Source organism: Acomys russatus, chromosome 16, assembly GCF_903995435.1.
Source record: "Acomys russatus chromosome 16, mAcoRus1.1, whole genome shotgun sequence".
In the NCBI taxonomy this organism is placed as follows: domain Eukaryota; kingdom Metazoa; phylum Chordata; class Mammalia; order Rodentia; family Muridae; genus Acomys; species Acomys russatus.
The window spans coordinates 15,220,039-15,247,938 of NC_067152.1; the positions used below are offsets into that span (position 1 = coordinate 15,220,039).

The following is a 27,900-nucleotide window of genomic DNA, read 5'->3' on the forward strand; positions in this document are numbered from 1 at the left end:
AAATGTCATTAGGGAGCAGTGCAGATGAACTATTTACAGCAGTGGGGGAAATTCACAACGGCTGAACTGAACTGCCTGAGAGGCAAGCACTTCAGGGCACGCTCACTAGAGCGAAGCAGTTCACAGAAGTCAAGGTCAAAGTAAGAAGGGGGAAAGCCTACAAGCTTTGTTTTTGTAGAGCAACCTCTACCACCACTGATGAAAATACACACAGAAAAGGAAAAGGGAAACCAGTTGCATCGGTTATCTCGGAGCCAAACTGCGCAGACCTCCTGCCACACGCATCTGCTCTTTGAATACCAAGGATGCCGATACTCAAACATACAGGACTGTTCATGCTGGGTGACTCAAGCAGAGCGTGGGTCAGTCACTGTCCACAAACTCTTGGCTTTGGTGGGTGCATCTGAACTATGGTTACTAGCTCAAGAGAGTAGGGCATTTCAAAGAGGGAAGTGGACGGGGTTAACAGGACCCTTCTGGGTAGGGGTGGCTCTCAGGGGCTAGCCCTGAAATATAGCCTGACTTGGATGATCACAGGTGTCTTGTCCCTTTCCACCCTGGCAGTGCCATGGGGGAGGGGATAAGGCAGGGAGGTGAAGCAGTGGAAGGAGAGTCCAGTGGGGGAATCAGTGCCCATGGGCGCAACATATGGCAGGGCCAGGGCGACTCTGCTGTCCCTTTTCAAAGATAGATGAGTTTATTGTGGCAATGGCCACCAAGAGACCAGGCCTGAAGGACAATGGCCACCAGACGGTGTTTACGCAGCTGCTTGTTCTGACTCCATTTCCCACGTGATTTTGTAGAAGGGTGTGAGAGCTCACACTGCCACTGTGCACCACAGAGCATAGGTGCTCCCTCCAGCTCACACAGCTACAATCCCTCTGGGCCACCAGCCCTTAAAAACTCACCCTTTGCCCCGTGAGATACCCAAAAGGGATGTTTGATCATTATTCTAAAGAGGCAGCATCTTTCTGGATCCCTACAGTTTGTGAGCAGTTCCCTACATTCTGGGGAGCCCGGGCGGGGTGGGGGGTGGGGTGGAGGAGTCCGGGTGAAGTAGGGTGGGACGGGACTGGCCATAGTGTATTTGGGAAGCAAAACAGGAGGGAACAGTAAAGTCTTTCTGAGACAAAACCATGAGGTCTTTTCCAGAATTTGAAATGGGAAAAATCATGCTCATTCATTCAGTCAGCCAGATAGGACAGACTTCAGTGGGCGCTGCCAGCATCGGGTGGCTCTGGCAGCAGTGTGTACCCTGTAGAAATGATGGTGAATCCCCACTGGTGCTGCCTCTCTTAAGAGCTTATTGATAACAACTGCACCCCACAAATCAAAACCAGCAACTAGTCTGAAAAGTGAAATAAGACTAGAAACGGTTAAAAGAGAAAAGAGAAAGGAGAAAACCAGACGAGGACAATGCAAGGAGGTGGGCAGGCCCCCAGTGATAGGACCACAATTCCACACTCAGCGCTGAGGAGAATACAGGGCCAGGGAAGACCCTAGAGCATGAGAGGCAGGAGACATTTGCAAAGTGGTCACCTCTTATCCTTCCTAGAAAAGAACACAACCCCAAAACTGAGCCAAAGGCACCCAGCACCTTTCCCAGGACACCTTGTTTCTTCTCAAAGAATCCTGCAGGGGGCTGCAGTGATTAAACCTGTTTAACCCAGCTGTGTGGCCCAGGGAGCTCTTTGGGGACTATACATCACACAGGTGGGGTGAGACCTGAACCCCAAGCAGTTGGGATGGATGCAGAGGTAAAGAGAGGCGCAAAGAGCACCTTGGAAGGGACGAGGTTCCGGGTGGCTTGAGAATGGGCCATCGCCCCTCCCCCAGCATCTCTCTATGACGGATTCAGAAGGCCTAGGAGGGGTGTGGGACCCACAAATAACCTCAGAGGGAATAGAAATGGGAAGTGGGCACAGGAGAAGACTATCGGGAGCACAAAGAAAAGCCGTCAGGACAACTCTGTGGTGATGAGCGCTGTGCCAGCGTCAGAAGTGCCAGGATCCAGACCCTGGGGCGTGGGGAGTGGTCCACAGAACCGCTGAGAGGTGAGGAGAGGGCAGTGTACCAGGCTGCCCCACCACTCTGCAGCCCCACTGCCTCCTTAGCCACACCCACCTCAGACATTCCTTATGCCGTGAGACAAGAGACTGAAGCCAGAACATTCTTAAGCTTCCTTGCCCTAGAAGCCCACCAAGTGTTAAGCTCTGTGATGATGTCAAGTTTGATTCTAGAGGGGCTGACCACACCCTGAACTGGGTGGGCACAGGAACCAACCTAAGCTTTGTATCTAAAACCACCTGGGGCTTGGCAGGGTATTGGGACAAGCAGATATAGGTCTGATGCTCCATGAAAGGGGTGGGGCAGGATCAGGAGTTGGGTGAGCTCCGAGGCTTCAAGTGTGACTCGAGTGGACAGGTAACAGGAAATCTGGTGGTTGAGAACGCACTGCTTATCCTTTGGGCCAGAGAACACCATCTGTCTGTCTGTCTGTCTTCAAGGCTGACTTCTACCTCATTTGTATCCACTCATCGAAGCTTTGACTTCCCACAAGGGGCCAGGCGCCTGGGAACAGCACCTTAGTTTGCCCAGCTTCAGCTTGGTCACTCTGGCATATCTATCTGTCTGTCGGTCTGTGGTTTGAGCCATGGAGTCAGAATACTACCTGATGCTGTCTGAACTGGTTCAGATGAGTTCGGGGGGGGGGGTCTCAGCATGAGGTCCACTTCACTGTCCCCAAAAGATTTCACACTGTGTGCCTCCAACTCTGCATGCACATACCTCTCTATAGTACCACAACCTTTCTTCTAATCTCTTCCTTACATTAGCTCTGGGCGCATTATCTGGCCTCTGACTCTGACTCACTAGGCGCCCTAATATATCCTCATCTGTACTGCTCAACTGTGAGGAAGTGTATCTCACAACACCCCCAAAGCATCTCTTCCTGCAGCCTCCCTCCCATTTTCCCCAGACCACGCCCACCTGCTCCCTCAGAGCTGAAGCGTGTGTGAGCGGTGCCATGCCATGCTCTGCTGTCTATGCAGAGCAGAACGAGTTTCCGCACAGCACATTCAGGCTGCAAAGCACAAGTCTGACCCCCTGTAGCACCTTACCAACACATGGCTGGGTTAGCGGAGAGGAAGGAGGGAAGGCAGGCTGGGAGGCATTAGACAGGTACATGTGGAGAGCAGCAGGCAGTGGGGGATGATGGATGTGACAATAAACTCTTGGCCCAGAGATTGGCCCCCGCCCCAAGAGAAGACCCAGAACATGCTCATAAGAAAAGGAGGTGAGTAGAGGGGGCTTCCCACCTCTTCTTTTCTCCCTTTGTGTCACCAGCATCAAGGAAGTGCTCTAGTCCATTGGGAAGCCCCAACTGCACCCTTACCCTGGACTGGAGGGGACTTAGCACACACAGGTATGCAAGTTGTATTCTCTTTTGGAGCACCAGTCTACTCCCCCCCCAGATGCAACCTGCCTCCCAAATTTCCAAAGCCTCAGGGTCTAAGCCACTCACCTGGGAACTGGTAACCATAGCTAGGAGCGAATCCGGGGTAGCCTCGGCCATAGGTTGCCACAAAGTTGGGGTAGCCTTGAACACAGAAAGAAAGAAACAAAGAGCTGTCAGAAGGTGGCCTTGGATCTGAGGTGATATTCCAGGGAAGGTGCCAATGACCATCAGCTCTGGTTAGTCTCACAGAATGATATGTCTCTGAGGAGGGTCTCTATCCAGGCCCTGGATCCCCTCTCTCACATGGCCAGGGGTGTGATCATCAGTATGTTTATAATTAACCCGTATTTAGGTAGCCAGATCACCCAAAGCCCAGATACTTTCATGAACCCATAGAGTAAATACCACACAGAAGACAGAACATAGTGCCTGCATCTGGCTCTGACATTTGGAGAGCTTACCCTGAATGTACTTTCCCTTAAAGATGTTGACAGTAGGAGATTGAAGCCCTTTTACTGCCTTCTTCTAAGGCAGTGGACAGAGGCCAGAGCGCCACACAGGGCAGAGGCACTCTGGGATTGACAGTTTATGAGCCACACAGAGGGCTACCTCTCATTTTAGCAAGCCACAGCTGGGGATGGGATGGGGTGGCGGAAGAGGCAGGGGCCATGTCCCAGCACAGATACTGTATACAAGTGTGTCTTTGAAAGACCCATTGGGACTGTGAAAACATGTACCAAGAAGGCCCAGATGAGCTCTGAAGGCCAGGTGCAGGATTTTCACAGACAGTTTATGGTGGGTGATGACCTAGGGTGACCCTCTGGTGAGTCCTGGAGAGGGTGGGCCTGCTCCAACCTGTGAAGCACTGTCCCATCTAAGAGGTCACTTTAGTGGGGCTGGAGAGATGACTCAGAGGTTAAGAGCACTGACTGCTCCCCCAAAGGTCCTGAGTTCAATTCCCAGCAACCACATGGTGGCTCACAACTACCTATCATGTGATCTGATGCCTTCTTCTAGCCTGCAGATGTACATGCAGGCAGAGCATTGTATACATAATAAATGAATAAATCATAAAAAAGATTTCTTTATTAAAAGAAAAAAAAAGAGCACTGTCCACCTCACTCTTCATGCCCTTGTCTTGATTCTGATTTCAAAGAGGACTATAGCCCTCTCGTACTGGAACACCCTTGGTCACAGCAGCTCCATGGCTACCTCCTGTCCCCGTCCCCAGAGACCTACTCTGCCTCTTTACTTCTACCCAGGGTGGGTTAGCTTGGTACAATCATACTCCACAAATGTCACCACAGTCTCCTACCAGCACACTGGCTAGCCATTTGCTTTGGCCTCTGAGGTGGCTGTCTGGTGGGTGTCAGGCCGGCCAGCATTTTGAATGAACTCTGTCCCTGCCTGGGACGCAGGCCAACGCAAACCTTCATAGGGACCTGCATCTAGAGCCAGTGGGCAGAGGATGGGCAGGTGGCTCAGGGTTGACTCTGGCATCAGCAGGACAATCCAGCACGTAGAGGTGCCAAGTGGCCCTCTGACCAGGCCATTCCTGGGCTGTCCCCTTGGCCAGGAGCTGGGGCTCTGATGGCTCAGTTCCCTAAGCTCCTGTCTGCTTTCCAAGTTCCGCTCCCCTGAGCACCGCCAGCTCCTTACAATAACCTTTGCCGCGGCCAGGAGACAGAGGTAATTTCTTCCATTTCCACAAAAAAGCGGGCGGAAGGCCACTCCAGTGGTAGACTCAGGACAGGCTCCAGGCTTTCCAGAAGACAGGGAGCTGTGTCCACATGTTTCTGTTCTCCCTACACATTACCCCTAAGCACAAACTCTGGGGGCCCATTATCCACCTCCTTATGGATTCTCACGAGCCATTCCTAGCACACTCTGAGCCATTCCAAGCAAGCCAGGGCTGGGAGCAGAGGCCTGCTCACTACTGTTCACCTTCTCCTCACTATCACGAGTTGGGCTTTGGAGCTTTTCCCGGTGCCAGTCAGTGTTTGTGTCTCAGGGGCCCAAAGTTAGGCCTTGTGTGGCTGTAGATGTCAGTGGACGGCTTCCATCTGAGAACAGTGGGTCACCACCACTGTACCCAAGTCACTCATGGGTCTGGAAGTCAAGAGATTTGGAATCTAGTTCTGGGTCAAGATCACACCCTGGGGGATGACTGTAGCCTGAATTCGTGAGTCTCCTGAAATTCACACTGAAATAATCCTAACGACTAACCTGATGTACTGTATTAGAGCTAGGATGGTGATTAGCTCTGGGAAGTGACTGGCTCACAAGAGCACAGCTCCCTTGGGTTGGGATTTGAGTTCCAGAGACTCAAGCCAGGTCTAGTATCAGTCTCAGCATCTTCTCCAGCACTATGTCTGCCTGTATGCGGCCATGTTTCCTGCCATGTTGATAATGCACTAAAGCTATGACGTGTAAGCCAGCCCCAGTTAAGTGTTTTCCTTTATAAGAGCTGCCTTGGTCATGGTGCCTCTTAATAGCAGTAAAACCCTAACTAAGACAGTGCTCTTCCAAGGAAGGTTCCACAGAGACCATTGACTGACTTTCACTATTTGAGGATGGAGCACCGTCATGTCACCACCTATGATCATTCTACCAGTGCCCTCATTTTTGAATTTCCTGGCATTCAGGACTGAGAAGTAGGAGCCGATTCAAAAGCTGAGCAAGACCTATGGCATCCTGTTATACAGTTCTGACCTGAGAGAGGGTTCCCTCTTTTCTCTCAGACATTGAGTCTGTACCACACCTAGAAAGCTTTACGGGTCACCAGGAGCACAGATGCACTACAGATGCACAGTGACTAGCTGTGGTTCTTGCTACAGTTGGAGGCTTCCCACATGTGCCATCTCACTGAACTCCCTGGCCAATGGTGCTATCTCCCTTTCATCTGGGCACTGCCACTACCTCTGTCCTGGTGAGGTCATCCTCACCGGCAGAAAGCTGCAAGGCAAGACAGAATGACTTAGCAACTGTGTACCTATGGCCTCAGAGAGGGAGAAGCTGAGGAGGCCACTCAACTCAGAGACGGTAGAGCAGTGGCCAGGCCTCGGAGATCTTCACTGAGCTCACGCTCAATGGGGCTATTCTATGGAATTTATTTCATGGCTGGGCAACCTAATTTTCCTCTAAATTAATCACCCACTATCAAATCAGATCTTTCAGGGCTAGATTTCTCATAGCACTATTTCAACAATATTGATAAGTGGATTATAGGCAGGCAGTCAAATCACTACCACCTAGGGGATTTCCTGATGAAAAATGGCACCTTTGCTGATAACTTCAGAGCAGGCTCCTAAATTTGAAGTGTTAATGTTGACAGCAAAAGCAAAAAGCCCATGCATCACTTTCTCTGGATGTAGATGAGGGACAGTGGAATGGCTAGTCCCTCCCTGTACTCAAGCCATCCATATGACCTAATTGCATGTGTCTGCCCTCCCCTCCCCCCATGCAGATCCTAAAGTCTTCAGCATTAAAGAAGAAACATACAAGTTCACACCAACTGTGGGATTCACCCCATTCTTCCAGATCGGCCAATATCATCATCACCGCCCAAAGAATGAAGATGAGAATTCCACACCTGCCACGCTGGGGGGGGGGGGGGGGAGGGATCGCATCTCCATACCCCCAATGCTGAATAGCCTCTCAGTCAGGCAGATGAAATTATAAATTTATAATACAACATTACTTCAATTTTCCTCTTCATTTGCGGCTGTGCAGCCCAGCTCTGCTCCAGTGGCTCAGGGCCCGGGCCGCACAGGGGAAACTGGCTGGCTGCATATCAATAGCACATTACAGTAGACCCAGGCGAACGCTCCATCAAGCCACATTACAGCAGGATGACCCAGCCACCACTTCCATTAGCAGCTGGGCCCCTCCCACACTGGCCACTGAACAATTTATTTGCTCCAGTACTCTGGCTGCCTGATCAATCCCACAGTAATTATCTCTTGTCACTAAAGGAAAAAAAAAAAAAAAATCAAGCCTTCTGCCTGGATGACCACCTTCCCTGAGCACGGGCTTTCCGTTGTGGCTGCACAAGTCAGAAAGGGACAACAGAACTCAGGTATGTTGGAAAGTTCCTTCTGTGGCCCCTTCCTGTGGTGCTCGCAGGCTTCTCAGAACTGAGGCTTTAGATCTTTGCTCCTAACTGAGGGATGTCCGCACCCTACATGGGCCATGGCTCATCCAGGCTCTTACTTAACCACCTAGTGTCCTGAGGAAAAAAAAAAAAAAAAAGCTCATCCCAGATCTGACTTCAACGAGACAAGAAAGAAGGGCCGTTTATCCAGAGAACACAGTGGGAGTCTGCTACAGGAGCAGCACTGCCTGGGGGGCTACCAAGATAGTTCCACAAGGTCAAGCAAGTGCCAAGAGGCCCCTCCTAAGCAAGGATGGGAAAGCCAGTCTACAGAGACACACAGCCCAAGAATTCTCCTAAGTTGCAGGGGATCCTCTACATCCATGCTAATTTAACTTTAACCAAAACTATCTGAAAAGAAGACTTCAGTCCATTAGGGGCACGAGGCAAGTCACAAATGCTCAGTGGCTGGTGTGTACATGAAACTGGCTGTCGCCACATGGACCAACAGACAAAGGGCCGTCTCATCGTCTCAAAAAAAGCTCCCTATGTGTCCTTTGCGCCAGCTGGACTCTTAGCTGCTCCTGGCTACCAAGAGACAGGTGCACAAGTGTCTTCTCTACAGTGGACTCAAACCAGTATTTTTTTTTTCTTTTCTTTTTTTTTTTTTAGGAAAAAGGTAAGTTCCAGCAGAGACTCCAGACAACTCCAGGAAGGAAAGGTGTGCTCAAGCCATCTTCTGATCTGGAGTGAACGCCAGCAGATCACGGCTCCCCAGGCCCTTTCAACAATGATTAATTTTACTGTTTAATTAATTAATTAATAATTTATTTCTTTATTGCCTTCAATCTAGAAGGCATTGATGTTGGAAAGCACTGGATCAGGGTTTTGCAAAGATCTCTTGATGGGTAAGAATGGTTTTGGCTAGCGGCTAGCTGGCCAGCAGCATCTCTCTTCTTCCTGGCCTGCCAAGGGAAGCTTTTCCGAAAGGCAAAAAACCTGCACTCTCTCTCTACCATGTGTTTAATAAATAGCACGTGGCCAACTAGGGCAAAGAGCATTAAAAGCAGTGGGATTATGAGGCTCAAGGCAGAGACGGCCAAGTGGCATCAAATACGTCAACAGTCATGTGTTTGCTTTCACTGAGTCCACTTTCATTAAGAAAAACTAGGGCGATTCTGCAGCTTCAGGCTGGATGACTATAGGCATTCCCACAGAACATGGACAGTGGGGCAGGAGCCAGGGGCTGCAAAACCACCTTCTCCGGTAGCACAGTTGCTTCTGGTTCTGTCTGGCTCAGAAGCAAGAGGTGGGGGCCTTGGAGTAATTCCTTTCCTCTTCAGCTCCCTACACTCTTTAAAGGAATTCCCACCATCGTCCATCCCATCCCATTAAAGGCTGTGAAAGAGAAATTCAAAACATGCGGCATTTCCCCCCAAGGATGTTGGCGGCCATATCAAGTGAGATCAAGAAGGAATGCCACACTCCCATACGCTTGCCAGCCTTCCTTTCATGAGACATCCCAAAGGATGGAGAAAATCCTAAAGGATATTTTTAAAAGTGAGTCCCATGGTGCCCCAAGTCCTGAGACCAGCAGGCTGTCTGTCTCAGCTCCTAATTAGCACACTGGCTCCCTGGGATTGGAGGCAAGATTCTCTGCTGCACCCTAAATGTTTGGAACTTTTATGGCACACAGTAGGCACCTGGTAAACATATGTTGGATGAGTGAATTTTAACATTTCAATGGCTCATACTTTTTGCTTTTACATACTATTTTATAAACTCCCGCATTAATGAATATTCAACGGGGTCTCATAACATCTCACTAATTTACTTTGACAGGGACTCGTGATGCAGCTCAGATCGACCATGATCTGTGGTCTTGCCTCAGCCTCCTCAGTGCTGGGATTACAGCTGTGGACCACTGCATCTGGCTATTGTCAGTGATCTTTTTATTTGTTTTTTCATCAAACAGGGTTTTCACATAGTCCAGGCTGCCTCAAACTTGCCATGTAGCCAAGGATGACCCTGAACTGCCAATCTTCCAGCTTCTACCTCCTATATGCTAGGACTATGAGTGTGTGCCACAGTGCTTGGCTCTCCAGTGAATTAAAAGAATATTTTCCCTCCTGTAGGAGCCAAGTTCAGCAGCCATACTATTAGGAGTGGTGACAGCATGGGTCCCAGAACTGATACACAAACAATGCACTATGGAGGTGGTGACTACCCAGAGTGCACTACCCAAGGCCACACTGCCACAGTAGAGGAAAGACACGCAAGCAAAGAAGCGGTTAGGGAGGATGAAGTTTTCCTTCTGAGTCCTCCTAGGGAGCCAGAGGCCCATGGACCGCATCGCATCGTTGGCAACAGGAAGGTGACCCAGAGTGCCTATATATCAAGAGCTGAGTAGCCCTGCCAGACAGCAGCATCATATGGTTTTAACAATCATTTGGAAGTAATATTATGGGGTGGAGGAGAGGGCTCAGTTGGTCAAGTGCTTGCTGTACAAACGTGAGTTTGACACCTCAGCAGCTACATAAAAATGGAGGTGGTGACCTGAGGGGTCGTGTCTAAGTCCAGAGCTCAGAAGCAGTGAGGAGGATTGCTGGGGGTTGCGGGACAGCCAGTTTAGCTGAATTGATGAGCTCCGGGATCAGTGACAAGTCTGTGGCTTCCACATGCATGTAGCGTACGCACGTATGTCCTCTTCCATGTATACAGATCTATTGAGATGCTAGTTTTCTCTATGAAGTGTGTGCCCCCAGAGTTGATGACGGAGTTACACCCTAATAAACTTCCCGCAGATCGACAAAGTGTGGACTGTCAATTGTATTTCCTGTACCCAATCTTGCGGCTTGCATAGCCTGGACACAGCAGACTTGCTTCTGTTTCCTTTCCTGATAGAGAGCGTGGCAATTCTCTCACAGGCTGCCGCTCAGGAGCTGCTGCTGCTAGCAACTCCAGGGAATGTTGCATTGTAAATTGCCAGCCTGGGAAAAGATTCAGACTCAATAGTCAAAGCAGTGTCTATTGAATATACATCGCTGTCTCACTACTGTTGAGTAGAAAATGAGTGGGGTCAGGCCAGCGTAAGCTGGGGGACAATCTTGTCTGCCATAGTCTCTGAGCTTAATACTCAGTCAACTTCTCAGCCTCTGGCCTCCAGCTCCTGGGTGTTAAGGCTGCTTTCACAAGTGTGCACCACCATGGCCAGTTTTATGCAGTGTTGGGGAGCTGAACCCAGGGTTTCATGCATGCTAAGCAAGCACTCTACCAACTGAGCTACACTTCAGCCCTACCATATTGTTTTAACAACTGTAGCTTTATGCAGTGTTTTGGGATACAGTCAAACTGGTGTTTTCTTGTTTCTCTTTAAAACAAAAAATCATTTTATTTTCTCTCTTGTTTCTATTTCTAGGTTAAGTTTTAGAATCACACAGGCAGTTTCTAAGGAACTATAATAGGATTTTCTTGTAAACTCTGTTAAGCCTAAAAAATTACTCTGAGAATGAATAGATTGGCCATTTAAAAAATATTCTCAGTGGCGCCAAGTTCTGTCTGTAAAGTTCTTCAATACAGCTCTACTTGCCCAAGTTATTCTCTCGGACAAGTAGATGCAATTCTTTGTAAGAGCATGAAAAGCTTAATACATTTAAAACTAAGCCAGGAATGATTTAAACAGCAGCAAATCTGAAAACACATAAAGAGCTTATCAAACAATATAGAAGAGGGACCCTTAGCCAAGCCAAATGAAAACCCATTAAAACTAGACAGCTCATGTGCCTGAATGGAATTTTACCATTAACGACCATTTATCCCATTTAATTAGTATTTTCCCGACACACAATAACTTGCACTAAAATACCGTTCTCTCGCCTTGAAATTTCTAATTATTGTTGCGACCCACACCATTACGCATCTCCTCCGCTCTCTCCATCTTTCATGCCATTTAAGCGGCGAGATTTTCAATTATCTACGCAGGGCGGACAGAGATACCTTTAAGGAAAGGGGCATAATATGCAACTCAATTTCTCTAAAAGCCAGGAGAGATCATTTTTAGTCAGAACAAACACACTTTGTCTTTCATCATTTTTTTTTTTGCAAATAAAGAGTAAAACAGGCTATTTAAAACATCCATTTAAATGCAAATTTTGATATCCCAAGAGAAAAATGTTAATCATTTAAATAGACAGGATTAGTGCCCACCCTTGCCACCCTTCAGTTCCTTTCCTAAGTTTTAGAAAAATGTAGCCAGAGTCCACACAAGTTAAGCCAGCAAGGAATCCTTAGGTCTTAGAAACTCTCACTGGGCCAAGAAAGCTGAGACAGAGAGGGATGGGTGGTCCTGTTTTGTGTTTGAGGAAGGGGATGGATAGAGTCTCAAGCACATCATGAGGTAGGCATGAGGCAAGATGATACTACTGGTTGCTCAACTGGTTGCCATGACCACCTTAAAGAGGAGCCTATGATCTGCACTAGAAGATGAGGGAACAGCAGTTTAGGCAGGTAAACTGAAGCTCAGATGGGGAAACTGGGATTCCATTCACTCAAGTGTTAGCTGACTCAGTTGGGTATACAGGCTGCCACAGCCCTCCCCTCCCCCCCCCCAGCCCACTGTGCTCCCCCAACCCCACACGTGTGCAGACTCACCCAGCATTCCCATGCCAAGCATGAAAGCATCCATGGTGTATGGCAGCCCCCGGGCGCGGCCTCTTGTCCCAGGTGGGAACATGACTTCTTTCGGCTGAGCTTTCTTACATTCTACCTGTTAAACAGAACCGAGGACAAATGAGATGCAAATGAATTCCACGTAAATGTCAGACGCAGAACCCGATCGGGTTACGGGCTGTTATTTTTAGCCTTGCTCCTTACTCACTGTAAAAATAGCCGTGCTGAGTAAATGGCCTGCAAGATAAATATTTAAGAAGCCACAGCACTTGTGCAAATCCTGCTTTGGAAAAACCTACAAGGATGAAATTAGGTTCTAGAAGGGCAGCGAGGACGGAAGTGAAAGATACACACAGGGGGGCTGCAACCTGGTGCAGAAAAGCACGGTGGCCGAGGAGGCAGCGACAGCTGATGGATGAGCCTGTGGATCACAGCAGCTGCAATTATAATCATCTTTCATGGTTGTTTGGCACTTTTAGACAGATTCCTTGATGGTCCTGCAGGCTAGGGACTCCTCACATCAGGCCATCAGAGACCGTCTCTTAAGAAAAAGAGAGGGTACACAGTCCGGGATCCCCCCACCCCCCGAGATGAGCCCTGAACACCAGCAGCTCAGAAGTAACATAGCACATTCCAACCCCATCAGGCAAAAGCCTCGAAGCCAGGCGTTACAATTACCAAGTTGGTGGTGCCGCTATTCCTTTGGAATCTACACCGCCACACCTCCGGACAGAGTCTAACTTCAATGGACTCTATTCCGACGGATTCCTGGTTTTTCCGTTTAGCGCTTGTGTCTTTTAGTGGTTGCTAATCTTTCCGTTTATCTCCTACCTTACTGAACACTGTTCCCTATACAAAACAGGAACCGTAGGGCCAGAGAAATGGGTGGGTAAGGTTACCTTCCATCAACCCTGATGGCCCAAGTTCATTCTCTGGGTCTGCAATGGTGGGAAGAGAGAACTCACTCCTTGGAGTTGTCCTCTGACCTCCGCCTACCTAGGCCATAGCCCACGCTCTCCAACATAAATAAAGACATGCAGCAAGAAGCTGAGGCTCTAGGAAATGATTCTGTGGCCTGTAGAAGTTCCTGCACGGTTTGACGGGGGTGCAGCATTAATTGCTTTTAGTTTATAGGTGAATTTAACAAGCACCGCTGGCTGTAAACCGAGCCCACTGCTGATAAAGACGGGCTGTTGCAGGGCAAAGCGGGCCACTCAGAGCAGCCACCAGTAACAGAGGAAGAAGAAGCGGGTGTCTTAGTTTAAGACAGTCTAGGGACATATGGTATAGGAGCAAAAGCTTCGCTTGACTCAGCAGCTGCTAAGGGTATCGCTGTATCACAGGAGACTGCGCTTGCTTATGGCACGTCTGAGGCAGCCAGAGTGAGCTAGATTGTGTGTGGTATACACTGCTTAACAGGGGGACCTACCCAGAGGATCCATTTTGGAGATATGCTCATCCTAGATCCTCTAAACTACTGTAGCAACTAGAAAACCAGGAGTGGTGGTGTATGCCTGTAATCTAAGCACGTGGATGCTGAAACTGGAGGATCACAAGTTTGAGGAAAGCCTGGGTTATGTAGCAAGGTCTTGCTTTAAAAAAAACCAAATAAGTAAATAAGCAAATAATTTAGTAGCTCTGAAATACCATGTAACAGGTATTATTCTTGTAATTATAAATGTCTTTAAAAATGAACAAAAATTGGGCTGGAGAGATGGCTCAGAGGTTAAGGGCACTGACTGTTCCTCCAGAGGTCCTGAGTTCAATTTCCAGCAACCATATGGTGGCTCACAACCATCTATAATGAGATCTGGTGCCCTCTTCTGGCCTGCAGGTGTACATGTAGGCAGAGAACTATATACATAATAATAAATAAAATTAAAAAAAAAAAAAAAGAAAAATCAAACACCCAGAGTCCATGTAAGTAAGAGCGAGGTGTGTAGCTTGACCATCTGTAACCCCAGCAATCCCAAGGGGGGATTGTGTACCAGCGAAACTGGTGTAAGCGTTGGGGGCGGGACACAACGAGAACAGATTCTGTGTCTCAAGCAAGGTAGGAGGACAGGGACTGGCAGCCACCGTTGTCATCTGATCACCATACATGTAGTATGCGTGTGCGCACACACACGGGATATATTTTTGTCTATTGGATGGGCATCAAGGACAGTCCTGTTTGAAGTACAGGTCCTGAGGGTATGGGAAGGGGAATTGGGGGGGAGGTGTATCACTTTTCCCGTGGTTGTGATCAAATACCTGACAAGAAGCAATGTTAGAGAATAAGGGCTTAATCTGGTTCCCAGTCTGGTGGGGCAAGGCATGGCTATAGTTGTGAGGTGGCTCGCCATATTGCCTCTGTAGTCAGGAAGCAAAGAGCAAGCAGGAAAGGAGGGCTGGCCTATACGAACATTAAGGCCTGCGGGCTGCCGAGATGGCTCAGTGGTTAAGAGTGTGTGCTACAAACTAAGTGTGCTGGTGCACGCCTTTAATCCTAGCACTGGGGAGACAGAGACAGGCAGATCTCTGTGAGTTTTAGGTCAGTCTGATCTACATGGTGAATTCTAGGATAGTCAGGGCTACATAGTGGGATTCTGTCTTTTAAAAAAAAAAAAAAGTGTGTGCTGCCCTTTCAGAGCAGTGAATTTTGAATCCAGGCAGTTCAGTTTCCTGTAACGTCAACTCTAGGGGATCTGGCACCTCTTGTCCCCTCCCTCACCTCTCTCTCTCTCTCTCTCTCTCTCTCTCTCTCTCTCTCTCTCTCTCTCTCTCTCTGTGTGTGTGTACAAGCACACCCCCCACATCACACCAGAGACAGACAGACAGACAGACAGATTAAAAATAAGTTGTAAAACAATAACAAAGGGAAGATAACTCAAGGCTTGCCCCCAGGGGGACTGCCTTTCTCTAGGGAGGGTCAATCCCCTAAAACTTCCCCAGCACCACCCCCACCTGGGACCAAGTGCTCAGATACAGGAGCTGGAGGGGACATTTCACAGTCAGTCCACGACAGGAGAAAACCAGCGCTTTGATTTTCCTGAAGGGAAACTGGCAACATATAAAGGCCTATCCTCTAGTGATCTAATGGTCCTACATGTACTGTGAGGGCTATGAGTGAGGCTGTTTGTTAGCAGCAGCAGCAGCAGCAGCAGCAGCAGCAGCAGCAGCAGCAGCAGCAGCAGCAGCAGCAGGAGGAAATGGGCTGGTGAGATGACGGCTCAGTGGGTAAAAGCTCTTCTTGACACCAAGCTTGATGACCCGAGTGCACACCCTGGGACCTAATGTTGTCCTCTAAGACCTTCCCATGTGTGGCGCACTCTCTCTGTCTCTCTCACTCCTGCTCCCCCCTTGCCCCCTCCCCGCGTCTCTCTCTAATGGGGTTGGGGCTGGAAAGACTGCAGTTCCAGTGGATCCATTACCCTTTTCTGACTCCTACAAGCACCAGGCATGCATGTGCTACATAGACATACATGCAGAAAAAAAAAAAAAACATTCTTAGATATAAAATATTTAGAAACAACCCCTCCCCCCAAAAAAATTCACAAACAAACAAACAACAAAACTACGGGACTGATGAAGCTGTGTATGGCCCAGCACCAACGAAAGCACTGGCAACACTGATTGTTGTGGGGGGGAGGGGCGCTCCTAGGTCCTAGGCAAACCAAGACACTAGTTACTCTAACTGCTCGAAGATAAACATGAAGGACAGTGACCTTGTGGAGAAAAAAAAAAAAAAAGATGTATATTGTATTAAAAATATCTACCAAAGTTGTTGTGGAGTAGCTTAAAAAATTACTGTGTATTTTGTTACTGTTTATTTTAAATCTCCTGCTACATAGTGGCTGCATGCTGCATATTTTCATAAAAACAATGCAACGTCTTGTCATCAATAGGGTTATTGGGGGATTCCTCTTGCACGTAGGTGGAGAAAGATGATTAAGAAGAAAAAACTCACATCAGGTCTTTTAGATTTCTCCTCATAGCTCAGGCATGGTAATTAGCCTTCGCCCCTGCCTTGGTGCCCCCATCCTGGGAGCTGGGGGCTGAGGCATCTCCCTTTGCAGGAAGCTGCTCCGCACAGGAAGATGGGTGTGCCCTGAGCAGGCAGGCAGATAATTACCAAACGCTGACACCAGGATGGGAATAATGCCGCTAACCAGCTCACTTCCTAACAGGCCTATCGGTGGCAATCTATTGCTTTGTCTTATGAAAACCTGCTGCCTGTTCCTAGGCAACCTGATCAACAGAAATTTCAGGTTTATACAATTTTCATTTAGGGAACAGGAAGGTTAACTAACTGTAATAGGAGTGTTTTAAACAAACCCACCTACTTACTCTCCCCAGCACTGAGCAGGGCTGGCAGCTCGGCTGAGTTCTGCTGTCTTTGCTGGTGGCATTTTTTGGCAGCACCCACCACAGGAGCTCTGTCAACCACCAGCCCTGTCACAGTGAGTGCACTCCAAGGCCAGAGGCCATGGCATGTGAACTCTCTGGGGGCTCAGCCTGAGCTGGGCATCTGAGTGACGGGAGAGGCACTGGACATAGCAGGGAGCCTGTCCGGCCAGCAGTGAGAGCTTCTGGAAAGGCTTCATCTCAGAACCAGAGGGCTGCTTACACAGTCTGTCTCCACTCTCTGCCCCTGGAGATTCGGGCCTCTTAATTCTGGTATGTGGAAGAACTCAGAGCCTGGATATAGGGGACCCACTGGCAAACAAGGGGGGGAGGCCAGCTCTGAGAACTTTCATTCTGTTTGTCTTGTTCATCAAGGGTGTAGGCAAGTGCTCTCTGAACATCCAACTGCCTTGAGTCACTTTTTCCCCCAAGACAAGGTTTCTCTGTGTGGCCTTGGCTGTCTGAATCTCGCTTTGTAGACCAGACTGGCCTCAAACTCACAGAGCTCAGCCTCTGCCTCCCAAGTGCTGGGATTAAAGGTGTGCGCCACCACCTGGCCACCTTGAATCACTTGTAAGCTTGTCACTTCTTCATCTCAAGAGCCCATAGGCTCTGCTCTCTTCTCCTGTCCCAGTGGCAAGCCAGAGAGCTTGACCCAGGACCTAAAGGGAAAGCCAGAACCAAACAGGAAAACTCAAATCTACCTCCTTGGTTCAGGTCTGTGTTCCACACACCCACAGCCAGGCACCAGATGCCGGCAAACACAGTGGCTTTGTGCAACCATATATTGTCCTCCTTGGGGCTCTGACTTGATGGGGTCTGGCGGGGTTCCATCTCTCATGGAGCTATGGTCCGATGGTGGCTTCGGCTGGAAGCCAGAGAAAGCCTTGACTAAGTTGAGGGTATGGCTTCTCCAGGGCACCTGGCTTTGTCGCAGCATGAACATTATGGGAGACTCTGCAGAGCTGTGGGGTATCTAGCCCGGCCTTGGGATTTGCCACACCATGTAACTTCCACCACCTTCTACTGTGTGCCCTGTGCCAGCTTAGAGCCAGTGTGAAAGGTCAGAACACAAAGTACAAACAGCTGGAATATGGAAACCTAAGGGCCATCTGTAGAGTCAGGCACTGCTTGAGGTCACTGACATGTTGGGGGTCAGATGGAGGGTGGGAGGCATTCTACCATTCTGCTGTCTCCTGACTGGGTTCTTGGGGTAGTGGGCACGGAGGTGTTGATATCAGGGAACAGTGGGGCAGAGCATAGAAGCTCCTTTCCCACGGCCACTACGAGCCTCTACCTCATGGCCACTAGGAACAAACTGGAAGTGCTTCTCTTGGTGGCCAGGCCACACCCTGTAAAGCCCCTGGGTATAGTGAGAGTGCAGAGGAAGAGTGTCCCCGCCCCCAAAGTGCTGGCTCCATGGAGGCCTTAGGGGGGGAGGGATCCTAGATCGAAGAAGCAGCACCCCCAGGTTCAGCCCTGAGCCTTTCCCATCAAACTTGGGCTACTGCCACTGGGTTAAGAGCACTCTACTCAAAGGGCGTGGAAGGGAACAAGGCCAGTCTGTGTGGCTTTGAACTTCAAAGAGGCCTCAGAGGCCACTTGTGGCTGACACCTCATCCCAGGAGCAGGCCTCGGTTTCCAAACCCCAGAGACAGCCAAGTTATGGAACAAGCCGCCATGGGGGCTGAAAATGTACATGCCTTGAAATTTCATTCTTTGGCTATGCAGCTCAGCTCGACAAATGCGCCTTGGGGGACAGGCAAGCCTTTCATGTACCCCTCAGGACTGTGGCTTCAAAAGGAGGACCGAATGGAAGACAACTGGGGTAGCAGCATGCTCCTGCAGAGGACGTGCCAGAAGATTGCTGTGCGTTCATAGGGCCATTAGATGTCTATGAAGCTTGTTAGTTGGTGGAGGGGGCTCTTCTCACTGTCATCCAAGGTGACTCACTGCCCCCCTCTTCAGGTGGTGGTGGTGGGTATCAAACCCAGGGCCTTGTGCATGCCAGGCAGATGCTCTTCCACTGAGCTACATCCCAATCCTATTGTCTCTCACTTGCTATTCAGACAGAATCCCAAACTTACGGAAAAGTTGCAAAGACAGCCCTAAGAACAGCTGGTATCCTTTTGCCAACACTGCTCACTATTGGCGTTCTGTCATAGACACCTCAGCATCTGCACACACTTCACGCCTGTTTCTGGAGGGGGTCAGGGGTAGGGATGTGCTTCCTGTTTGAGAGCATGCTGCACACAAAGGGCTGGGCTCAGTGCTCAAGTGCTCGCACACGCATGGCTCTGGGGACCCCCAGCTAAAAACTTTCTTCTTCTTCCTCCTCCTCCTCTTCCTTCTTCTTTTAAGATTTATTTGTTTCTTTTATGTATATGAGTGCTCTATTTGTGTGTACACCTGCCTGCCAGAAGAGGGCATCAGATCTCATTATAGATGGTTGTGAGCGACCATGTGTATGTGCTGGGAATTGAACTCAGGACCTCTGGAAGAACAGACAGTGCTCTTGACTGTCTCCAGCACCCTAAACACTTCTTGTATGAGGCTAAGTTGCAAACTTTGTGGCTTACAAGTTCTAAACATGGGGACAGGTTTTTGTTTTTGTTTTTTATGTAACCAGAACACTCACCATTTTCAACAAGGACATGAGAACTTTAATCTAGCTTTTTAATCATCCTTTTGTTAATGGACTCAACGATGCCCTTTATGGCAACACATCCATCTACTATTAAAAAGGGCTGTGCTGTGCTGTCTATGTAGCCAGGTTGACTTTGAACTCATGATTTTTCCTATCTTAGCTTTCTGAGGAGCCAGGACTGTAAGCACAGGCCACTATCTCCTGCACATACTATGCTTTAGAAGTAGCGTATCAAGAGTTCTGCTTTGGGAAGGGCACTAGGGTTTCTATGGGGAGGCCTTCCCTAGGACAATGCCAAGTCTCACCAACCACTGGGCCCCTGTGAAGGAGAGCCAGGGAGTCTCAGAAGGAAGCCAGTCTCTGAAGGAGTGACAAGACTTGTTTTCCCTGCTTCCTCACAAACGGCCCAGTCAGCTTGCTGTCCCAGGGCCAGACGGAAAGCCAAGAGCCGTACCTATGGCCTGATGTGCTACCCTGCACAAGGCAGGATTCTGTCTGGCCTGAAAAGGCCAGCGTGCACAAACAGATCGTGTTGGAAACGGTTCGCTTCTCAAGGAGGCTTCAAAGAATAAAATTCCCTAATGCCAGACACTGACCTTGACTGTCTGGCTGGTAGGAAGGGGAGGGGGAACAGAGAACTCGGGGAGGCTGTCCTGTAGCTTTTCACGGCTGTGCCTGCCTTTGTATCGAGTTTCCTGACAGATCTAAGAGGCCTGGCTGGGTGGCCCAGGATCAGCGGCCGCTCCTCCCTGGCTGCTTTTTAGAGGATTCCAGATGATGTTCCAAGCCAACTGCTTTGCTGGTATGCAGGAAAGGGAAGCGGAGGGCACATTGTATGTATGGATCCAGGATTTTCCTAGAATCTGGCAGCTACACAAGTGTTTCCACAGAGCAGGGGCAGACGGGCCCACCTCCAGAGCCCCTTTTACTCTTCTTCCGCATACAACCGCTGCCGTTTAATACGAAGGCCTTCCTTCCTCCTAGCCGCTGCCCTCCTGCCCTCTCTACCCACTGGAGGCCTTTCTAAGGACCCCATGGACAGCAAGAGTCTTAGCGGGGCTCTTATAAGTTCATACTCAGAACCCAGAGGAGATCCGGCAGCCAAGACCAGTATCTCATCTGGTTTGACAACGGGGCCCTCGTGATGACGCAAAGGGGACCAGCATGGTAAAGACAACAACGGGCACAGCAGCAGAAGAGGTCAAGTGTGCTGGTCTGCCTTCAGACACACGCTGGCCACACATGACCTGGACCCACGGGTAGGCAGCGTCAGAACTCGGTTCGATTTGCAGAGTAGGCTCAGTATGTTCCTCCAGGGTGGAACAGCTTAACTGACCTCCTCTCTGATAAAGGAACCGGGGCCTCAAGGAAAACCTACCATTCCGGGGCACAGCCAGGATCCAGTCACGGGGCTCCCAACTTCAAACCCCAGCTCCCTCCGCCGATCCTGCCCTCTCAGCCCCTCCTTAGCCCTCTGGGGCCCAATCTGATGCTATTTCTTCCACCAAATCACTCCCAACTCTGGCTTCCAGAATTAATTTCCTCACCACTTACAGAATTAATTTCATCCACTGTTTCCTCTGCTTAGTGTTTTTTATTAAAACTAGCGATGGCAAAGTGAAGTAGGGTCATAAACCAGTAATATAAAGCACCGAGCTAGGCGGAGCAGCACGTGAGCATGGAGAACAGTGCGGGGTGTGTGTGTGTGTGTGTGTGTGTGTGTGTGTGTGTGTGTGTGTGTGTGTGTGTGTGACTCTTCTCTTTGGGTTGCTCAGAGACTGGGCAAAAGTAGAGAAGAGTCTGTTCCCAGTCTCCAGTGCTCCCTGAGACACATCCCCTAGTCCAGGGCAGTCTCAAGTACAGGCCCCCTGCTCTGATTCAGCTCTACGTTTGCGCTCTGCGGTTGAGCATAGCTAGATTGCCTGCACTCAGACCTCTCACCTGCAAGGCAGAGCCTGACCATAGCACTTCCCCACTGGAACCAAGCCTACTAAGCCCTAGGCCTGGAGACTACTGTCACTCTCAAAGCCAGCCCATACCTGTGCTCCCACCTGCGGTGCCCAGCCCTATTCCTAACAGATCCTTCTCCCTCCACCTCTCCAGCCAGGTAATCCCAGCTCCCCGCGCATTCATCATCAAGGTGTGCTAGGGGAGCTGGCAGGCTGTACTATTTGAGGAAATAGCTGACGGCAGTAGCACCAGCTGTTCTACCCCCCCCCCCCCCCCGCACCTGCAAGGGCATTTCAAAGTGAAGGGGGAAGCTTGGCCTCGCGGCAGGTGTCCAAATCTGAGTGTAAGACAGAGTGGGTGTCTACCCCAGCCCTGAGCCGGTTTCACTTAGCCAGGCAGTAGAAACGACAGGAAAGGTGCCGTTTCAGCAGCAGCTTGAAGCTCCTTGGGTGTGGGGTGGAGCAGCTGTGGGAAGAGGTCAAAGAAAGGACCCAGAGACAAAAGTCTCAAAGCCTAGAGAGGACTCAGGAGGGTTTCTTCCAGTGGCTTTTGTGTGCTCCCCTCAGAAGAGTTGGTGGCGGGAGCGGGGTTGGTCCACGCCAGCTGAGCAGGTGTGGAAAACCCAGAGGCTCAGCACCCTGCCCTCATTCCCTCTCCTTCCACTGACCTGACTAGAGGACCAATGAAGGGCAAACGGGCTGCGAGGCTCTGACAGGGAGGCTACCTCCCTGCAGGCTAAATTACTTCTGCCTAAAGAGCAGCACACATTTCCAACAGACCGCCCCCCACTCCCCCCTCCACTTCTCCCAGGCTTCCCCCAACACACAAATTGTTTGGCTCCCATTAGCAGAGCCTGTACACAAACGGGCATGTGCACACAGGCGTGTGTGATGCGTAGGGCTCGGGATCTCTCCCTCTCCCACGCAAACATGGGATTCATTTATTAAATGCCTCTCTGCCATTTCCTTTTTTGCCTTCATCCTGCTTGTTTAATATTGCATTTGACATTCTCATTTTATAAATGGCAACAGAAGCGGAATGGATGGCTAAAATTAGCTTACAAGTGAGAATGATGCTACAAATAGGATCGTGAGCACAGAAGCCCAGTTAATTCCACCCACCCCCCCCACACACACTTTTGGGCTGGTTCCTGACTGAGCTTTCGGGTCTTTGGAGATGAGGATGATGCCTGAAGGAGACGCTAAGAGCCCTGTCACCAGGCACTCTGGCAGAAGCAGGGCACGGATGCTGACCCTAGCCTCGGAGAGGTTCCAGGCCCAGCCTAGCCCAGCACTGTGGTCTTGATTTGGAGAGGCCAGCTCAGCTCTCTCACTGCCCTGCTGTGCCTTGTCCCTCGGTGTTCTGCTCTAAGGCTTGGTCCCCCAAGGATGCTGCAAGCTGAAGAGAATAGGCTGTGGATCACAGCAAGCCTTGGTCCTGGAAGTGAGCTCTCTGGAACATATTCAAAGAACGATTCAGCCAAAGCACCTGCTTCAGCTTTCCTGGGACCTAAAGAACCCCAGGTCATGGGGCTGGAGAGACGGGCAGATCCTCTCTGCCAGAGGTTCTGAGTTTTGCTCCTAGCACCCACACCAGGCAGCTCGCAATAGTCTTTTAACTCCAGCTCCAGGGATCCCAGCGCCCTCTTCTGGCTTCTGTGGGCAATTGCACTTATGTGCGCACACACAAAATAAAATATAATCTTAAAAAAACGCATCACATCACGGGACTCAGCTACTTGTTCCAGGGGCTGTATACCTCTCCTCCCTTGGAAACCACCTTTGGTCAGGCACCAGACATACCTACTTCCCATGGGGACTCAGGAACCAGTCCTACCTGGTCCTGCAACCATCTTCCCTGAGGATCACATATTTGCTCAATCAAAATGATTCTGAGACTGGTGATATTAAAAAGAGTGATCACTATGATGGAGCATGGCATGGCTTGGCTCTGTGCCAAACCTTGTATACCTCTTTGTCTTAGCTCTCTCTCTAGTTACCCTCGATGTCCTTTCCTTAAGGAAGGGGATCAAACAGAGGTTAACTGGCCCAAGGTCATGAAGCTGGTAGGTGTCAGTGTCCTGGACTGTGGGGTGCTCAACAGGGAGAGGGCTATGGTGCCATCTGGCAGGGAGGCATGAGGGGTGGACAGCACTGCCCTCTGACCTTTGCTTCATTCTCCCCGTGACCATGGTTGGGTGCTCACCTATGAATAAAGGCACTCCTACCTCAAGCCCCGCTGCCTGTTGGGGACACCTTCTCTTCTCTGCTTCACAAAGCACTATTCTATGGTACGCCTGGCTGATCACTCAACTAAAACCCTTTTCTTAGGGTCCTGGAGGCAAGCATCACCAGTGCTGGCCTTGCTCTGAGCTAGTTTAGGCCTCAGTTGCAGATGATGGTCAGTAGGCCAAATCCAGCTGGCTGCAGCATCCTGTTTTTGTAAATTAGGTTTTATTTGAATGCAGCCACGCCCACTCATTTACATACTGTCTGGGGCTGTGTTTGGCTACAATGGTAGCATTGAATAGCTGTGACAGAGACCATATGGTCCTTCAAGCCTCAAATATTTACTATCTGGTCCTTTGCAGAAAGCTTGGCCCCTGGCTTAGGCCAAATGGAGGTCACTTGCTGTCACCTGCTGTCACTGAGAGTGTTTTCAGGAGAGCTGGATCCCTGCCAGCCTTTCAAACTATAAATGTGACCACAGAGGAGGCAAAGCCTCCGGGACCAAGAATAGAACCAGGGGCTTCATCTGAGCTAGAGGGACAAAGCAGGTACAAGTAGATAGCAGGAGAACCACACAGTAACCACTAGTGGCTCTGGGCTTCTGTCTCAGATTCCAAGACTCTCAGTGTCTCCAAATGACCCCGCAGGTCCTAGCATGGCAACAGGAGGACCTAACCCTTCCCTCCAGTAGGTGTGGCTCAGAGGATGGTCAGAGCAGAAAGGCATGCTTCTTTGGAGAGGAGACCTGGGACTCTGGGAGCTTCCAGGGTTAAGTGATCGTTTTGTTTGTTTGTTTTTTTTTTCTGATGAGAGAGAGACTGGCAGATGATGCTGAGGGCACTAGCCTGGCAAAGGATGAGTGCCAAGCCTTTGCCAGGTGTCCTGCCCCAGCTCCACATTCCCAGGTGCTTGCCTCTGTCACTGGGCGGTACCACAGCACCAATGGTATCCAGGATTGGCGGACTCCCTCCACTGGGGCTTCCCTCAAGTTTTGAATGTGCACACAAATCACTGCCTGACTCTTGTGCTAGCTAGGGGCCGGGGTGGGGGTGGGGGAGCAGAGACTCTGCATCCCTCCCCTCCTCCCACAGGATGCCCACTCTGCTGACCATGGGGGGGGGGCGGGTTGCTAGGCTTCCATTCATTCCAAGACAAGGGCCATATACCCATGTCTTGCTTAGCAAGTGCAAATGCCTTAAAGGAATAAGAGCTCTAAACTCTAATCACTAGACATAGAAACTTTCTTTCCTACCCCCTCCTTCCTCGTTCCGATTGTGGCTAAAAGTGTCTGCCTCCAAGCCTGACAATCTATGTTCGATCCCTGGGACCTCCTTGAAGGCAAAAACTGATTCCTTCAAGTTGTCCTCTGACTTCCACTCGTGCAAGGCAGCACCCTCGCACTTACACATGCACAGATAGGTAAGTAATTTTCTTTCCCCCAAACCCAAAAAGGTTAAAACAACAACAACAACAACAACAACAAATTCAGCTCTATCATTTGTGGCTGTCCCGTTATACAAGTCCCTTCTTCCCACTGAGCTTTGGTGGTCCCCTTGGAGGACTGGCAGTCCTCAGTTAGCATGCTGTGTGAAAGGCAGGTGGGCGGTAGTGTGTCTGTACCTGCACGGTACCAGCGAGGTGCCCGGAAACACCAATTCCCTGTGAATGAGGTGTAGGAGAAGGCTCTACCCTGTTACTTTCCACACCCTACTTTCCATTCTTACCCAATCCAGGTACCAATATCTCCTCGATATCATTTTGAGATGTGGGTTGTGCCAGGCCCCTCCCTGTGGCTGCCTGGCACATCAGGAGGTTGCTTGCAGGCTGGGCTCCGGTGACTGACTAATCAAGCAAGTGTCCCTGCTGCTATGGGGCTGTTTCAATCAGGGGCACGCTGCCATGGGAGGCGTTATTAGCTGAGCCTGTGCTGGAGCTCGCAGAGTGGCCAGAGAGGAGGATCACCAGGCTGCTCCATGCCTGCGTCTGTGTGTTTAATGACAGGCACATCTGCATTTGTTCTGGTCTTGTGGGCTGAACCTTGAGCTTGAGTGGCAGCCAGCTCTCTACCGTGCCCCAAGGTTCAAGGGAAGGCACCTGGATTGATTGCTGACCAGGACGCTTAAGCCCAAACTAGGTCCTCTGGCCTTCAGTTAGGAATTCAAGAAACTACATGGGCTGAGGGGCCACAGGGAGCCTTACAAGCCATTAAGAGCATTGTCACCACCCTTCATAGTCTAGAGAGGAAGGCTAGCATTATGGGTTCAACCATGGGCTCAAGAGTACAGCTCTCTGCTCCTGAATTCTGGGGCTGCTGCTTGCTGATCGTGTGGTCTTGGGCAAGTTGCTTTGTCGTACCTTGCCTATCTGTAGGATGGGAGGGGCGGGGGGGTTGATTTTGTTTATACTAGAAAGGTGTGACTATCAAATTAGGCAAGATGCGCCAAGCAAGTGGCTAGCGACCAAAATGCACATAATTCTAAAAAAAAAGTTAGCTGTTGCAACATACGCAGAAACAGAAAGTGCTATGCAGAGACTTCTTGCCCAAACTTCTACCTAGGGGAAAACACTGTGTGAGCCCCACCTGGGGGAAAACACTGTGTGCACCCCACTGTGAAGCCCTTTGCTCAAGGCAGCACACCCAGCCTTTAACAACCCAGGGAAAAAGCAATCTTAGCTCTGCTTGCTGGGGCTCAGTGACCTCTCTCTGGCCCCTGCTCCCGGATACCTTAAAGTCTAGGGTGTGAACTACTGTGTCCCCATGGCTTCCCCTTCTCTGTCCACTTCCGATTTTGCTTATCACCTACAGAACAAAACACAGACCCAGACTAAAGGACAATAGGAACTCTGTACCAGAATTACCCCAAGGCCATGGGGTCAGGGGTCAGGGGTCAGCGCTGCATGCATCAAGAATGGCACTGATTCATGGGAGAAGCCTGGGAAATGGCTCCCAGCATCTCCTTCATTCAACATGCTCTTATCTCACTCCCCTGGTCATCTGGGGGCTCGCCCTTTCACCCCCAAGCTCAGACAAGAGTCCAACAGCTCTCTGAGCAGCCAGGAAGCCCAAAGCCTATGCTACTGAACTATGGGTAGCCCTGGGACTCACCTGTGGCCTCATTCCCCGCCCCCCCAGAGACAGATGACCATAAGCCTTTCCCATCCTGTATCATAGGCTTATTTCAAAGTCTGCCAATAGCAACACCGGGATCATCTCTTGCCTGCACGATGAAATGCAGGAAGGCGCCCGTCCACCCGCCCGCCCCCTCTGCTGCCTCTTCTATTCCCTGATGCCCGACAACCTTTCTCCAAGCCTGGCAACAGCAAGCTTGGGAAAGGCTAAAGAAGGCGTCTGCGCGCAGGTGTAGGTTCTCCACCTCTCCAGTTTAGAAGCAGCGACCTGAGGTGGGGAGGGAGGTGCCAACCGGAAGACACAACAGCGTCTGGAAGACGAAGTCCACAAAGGAACTTGTGCTGCTTTCCCCCACCTATCTCCCTCATACCACTTTAATGCCCGCACAGATGCCTCCAACATACACTATGCAAAGAAAAGACTATTTTCATTTCACATGCATATGGTGGCTAGGAACGATATGAACAATATTATTTTAGTGCCCTGGGAAAAAATTAGCAAGTCAAATATTGAATCAAGCCTGCAGCACCACATGCTAAGCAGATTGCTTTGATCTTATCCACACTAAAAGCTCTATTATTGAATCTAAAGTTGGTGAACACATATCAGACCGATACACAATGCATATCTGAATGCATGCCTCAGAAGCAAGGAATGTTTTGACAAAAGGGAGAAAATATCAAAGTCACAGCTGTGATCGAAGCCCAAATATGCCCACCTGTCCTCTTCTCTCTGGGCTGGAGGTTTTGCTGGCCAACCAAATGTGTTTGTGCTCTGGGGGACCTGAACATGGATCCAGAAACACCTGCCGAGCTCCCCACCCCCCTTTATATTTTCTGGAAACAAGAAAGAAAGGATTTGTCACCCAACCGGAAAGTAATGAGAGATAGAGAGAAAAAGCAGGCAGACACCACGCAGGGTGTGGCGCCCTCTGGTGGCCACTTCTGTGGGCAGTTCCCCTGGCTCTGCAGAATTCCCAGGAGTGGAATCTCCCCTCTTTGAGGCTTACACCAAGAAGAAGAGCTTTGGAAAGGGAAGGCTGCAGACGATGAGGGGAGAAACAGTTTATCAAATCTCCTATCTAAGATCTGTTTCTCAGGGGCCCTCCGTCAAAAGCATGGCTGGGGGACAGGTATGGTAGCACATACCTTCAATCCTGCCAGAGGCAGAGGCAGGAGGGTCTCTGTGAGTTTGAGGCCAGCCTGGTCTACACAGTGAGTTTCAGTTAGCCAAAACTACATAGTGAAACTGTCTCAAATACCAAACCAAACAAAAGCAAAAAGGTATGGTTAAAGTTACGGGGCTGCCACTTCCAGCCTGTGGACCATACCCAGCATGCCT

General features: G+C 50.0%; 1 protein-coding gene across 8 annotated transcripts in view; it reads right to left on the reverse strand.

Annotated features, from left to right (window-relative positions):
* Positions 1-27,900, reverse strand: part of Msi2 (musashi RNA binding protein 2) — a 363,622-nt gene that overhangs the window by 37,804 nt on the left and 297,918 nt on the right. For all 8 annotated transcript variants that reach the window (XM_051158260.1, XM_051158259.1, XM_051158258.1 and 5 more), the window contains 2 exons: positions 12,201-12,315; positions 3,524-3,598 (listed from right to left, as the gene is read on the reverse strand). In XM_051158260.1, the coding sequence (XP_051014217.1) occupies positions 3,524-3,598; positions 12,201-12,315 (190 nt within the window). The remainder of the gene's footprint in view (positions 1-3,523; positions 3,599-12,200; positions 12,316-27,900) is intronic.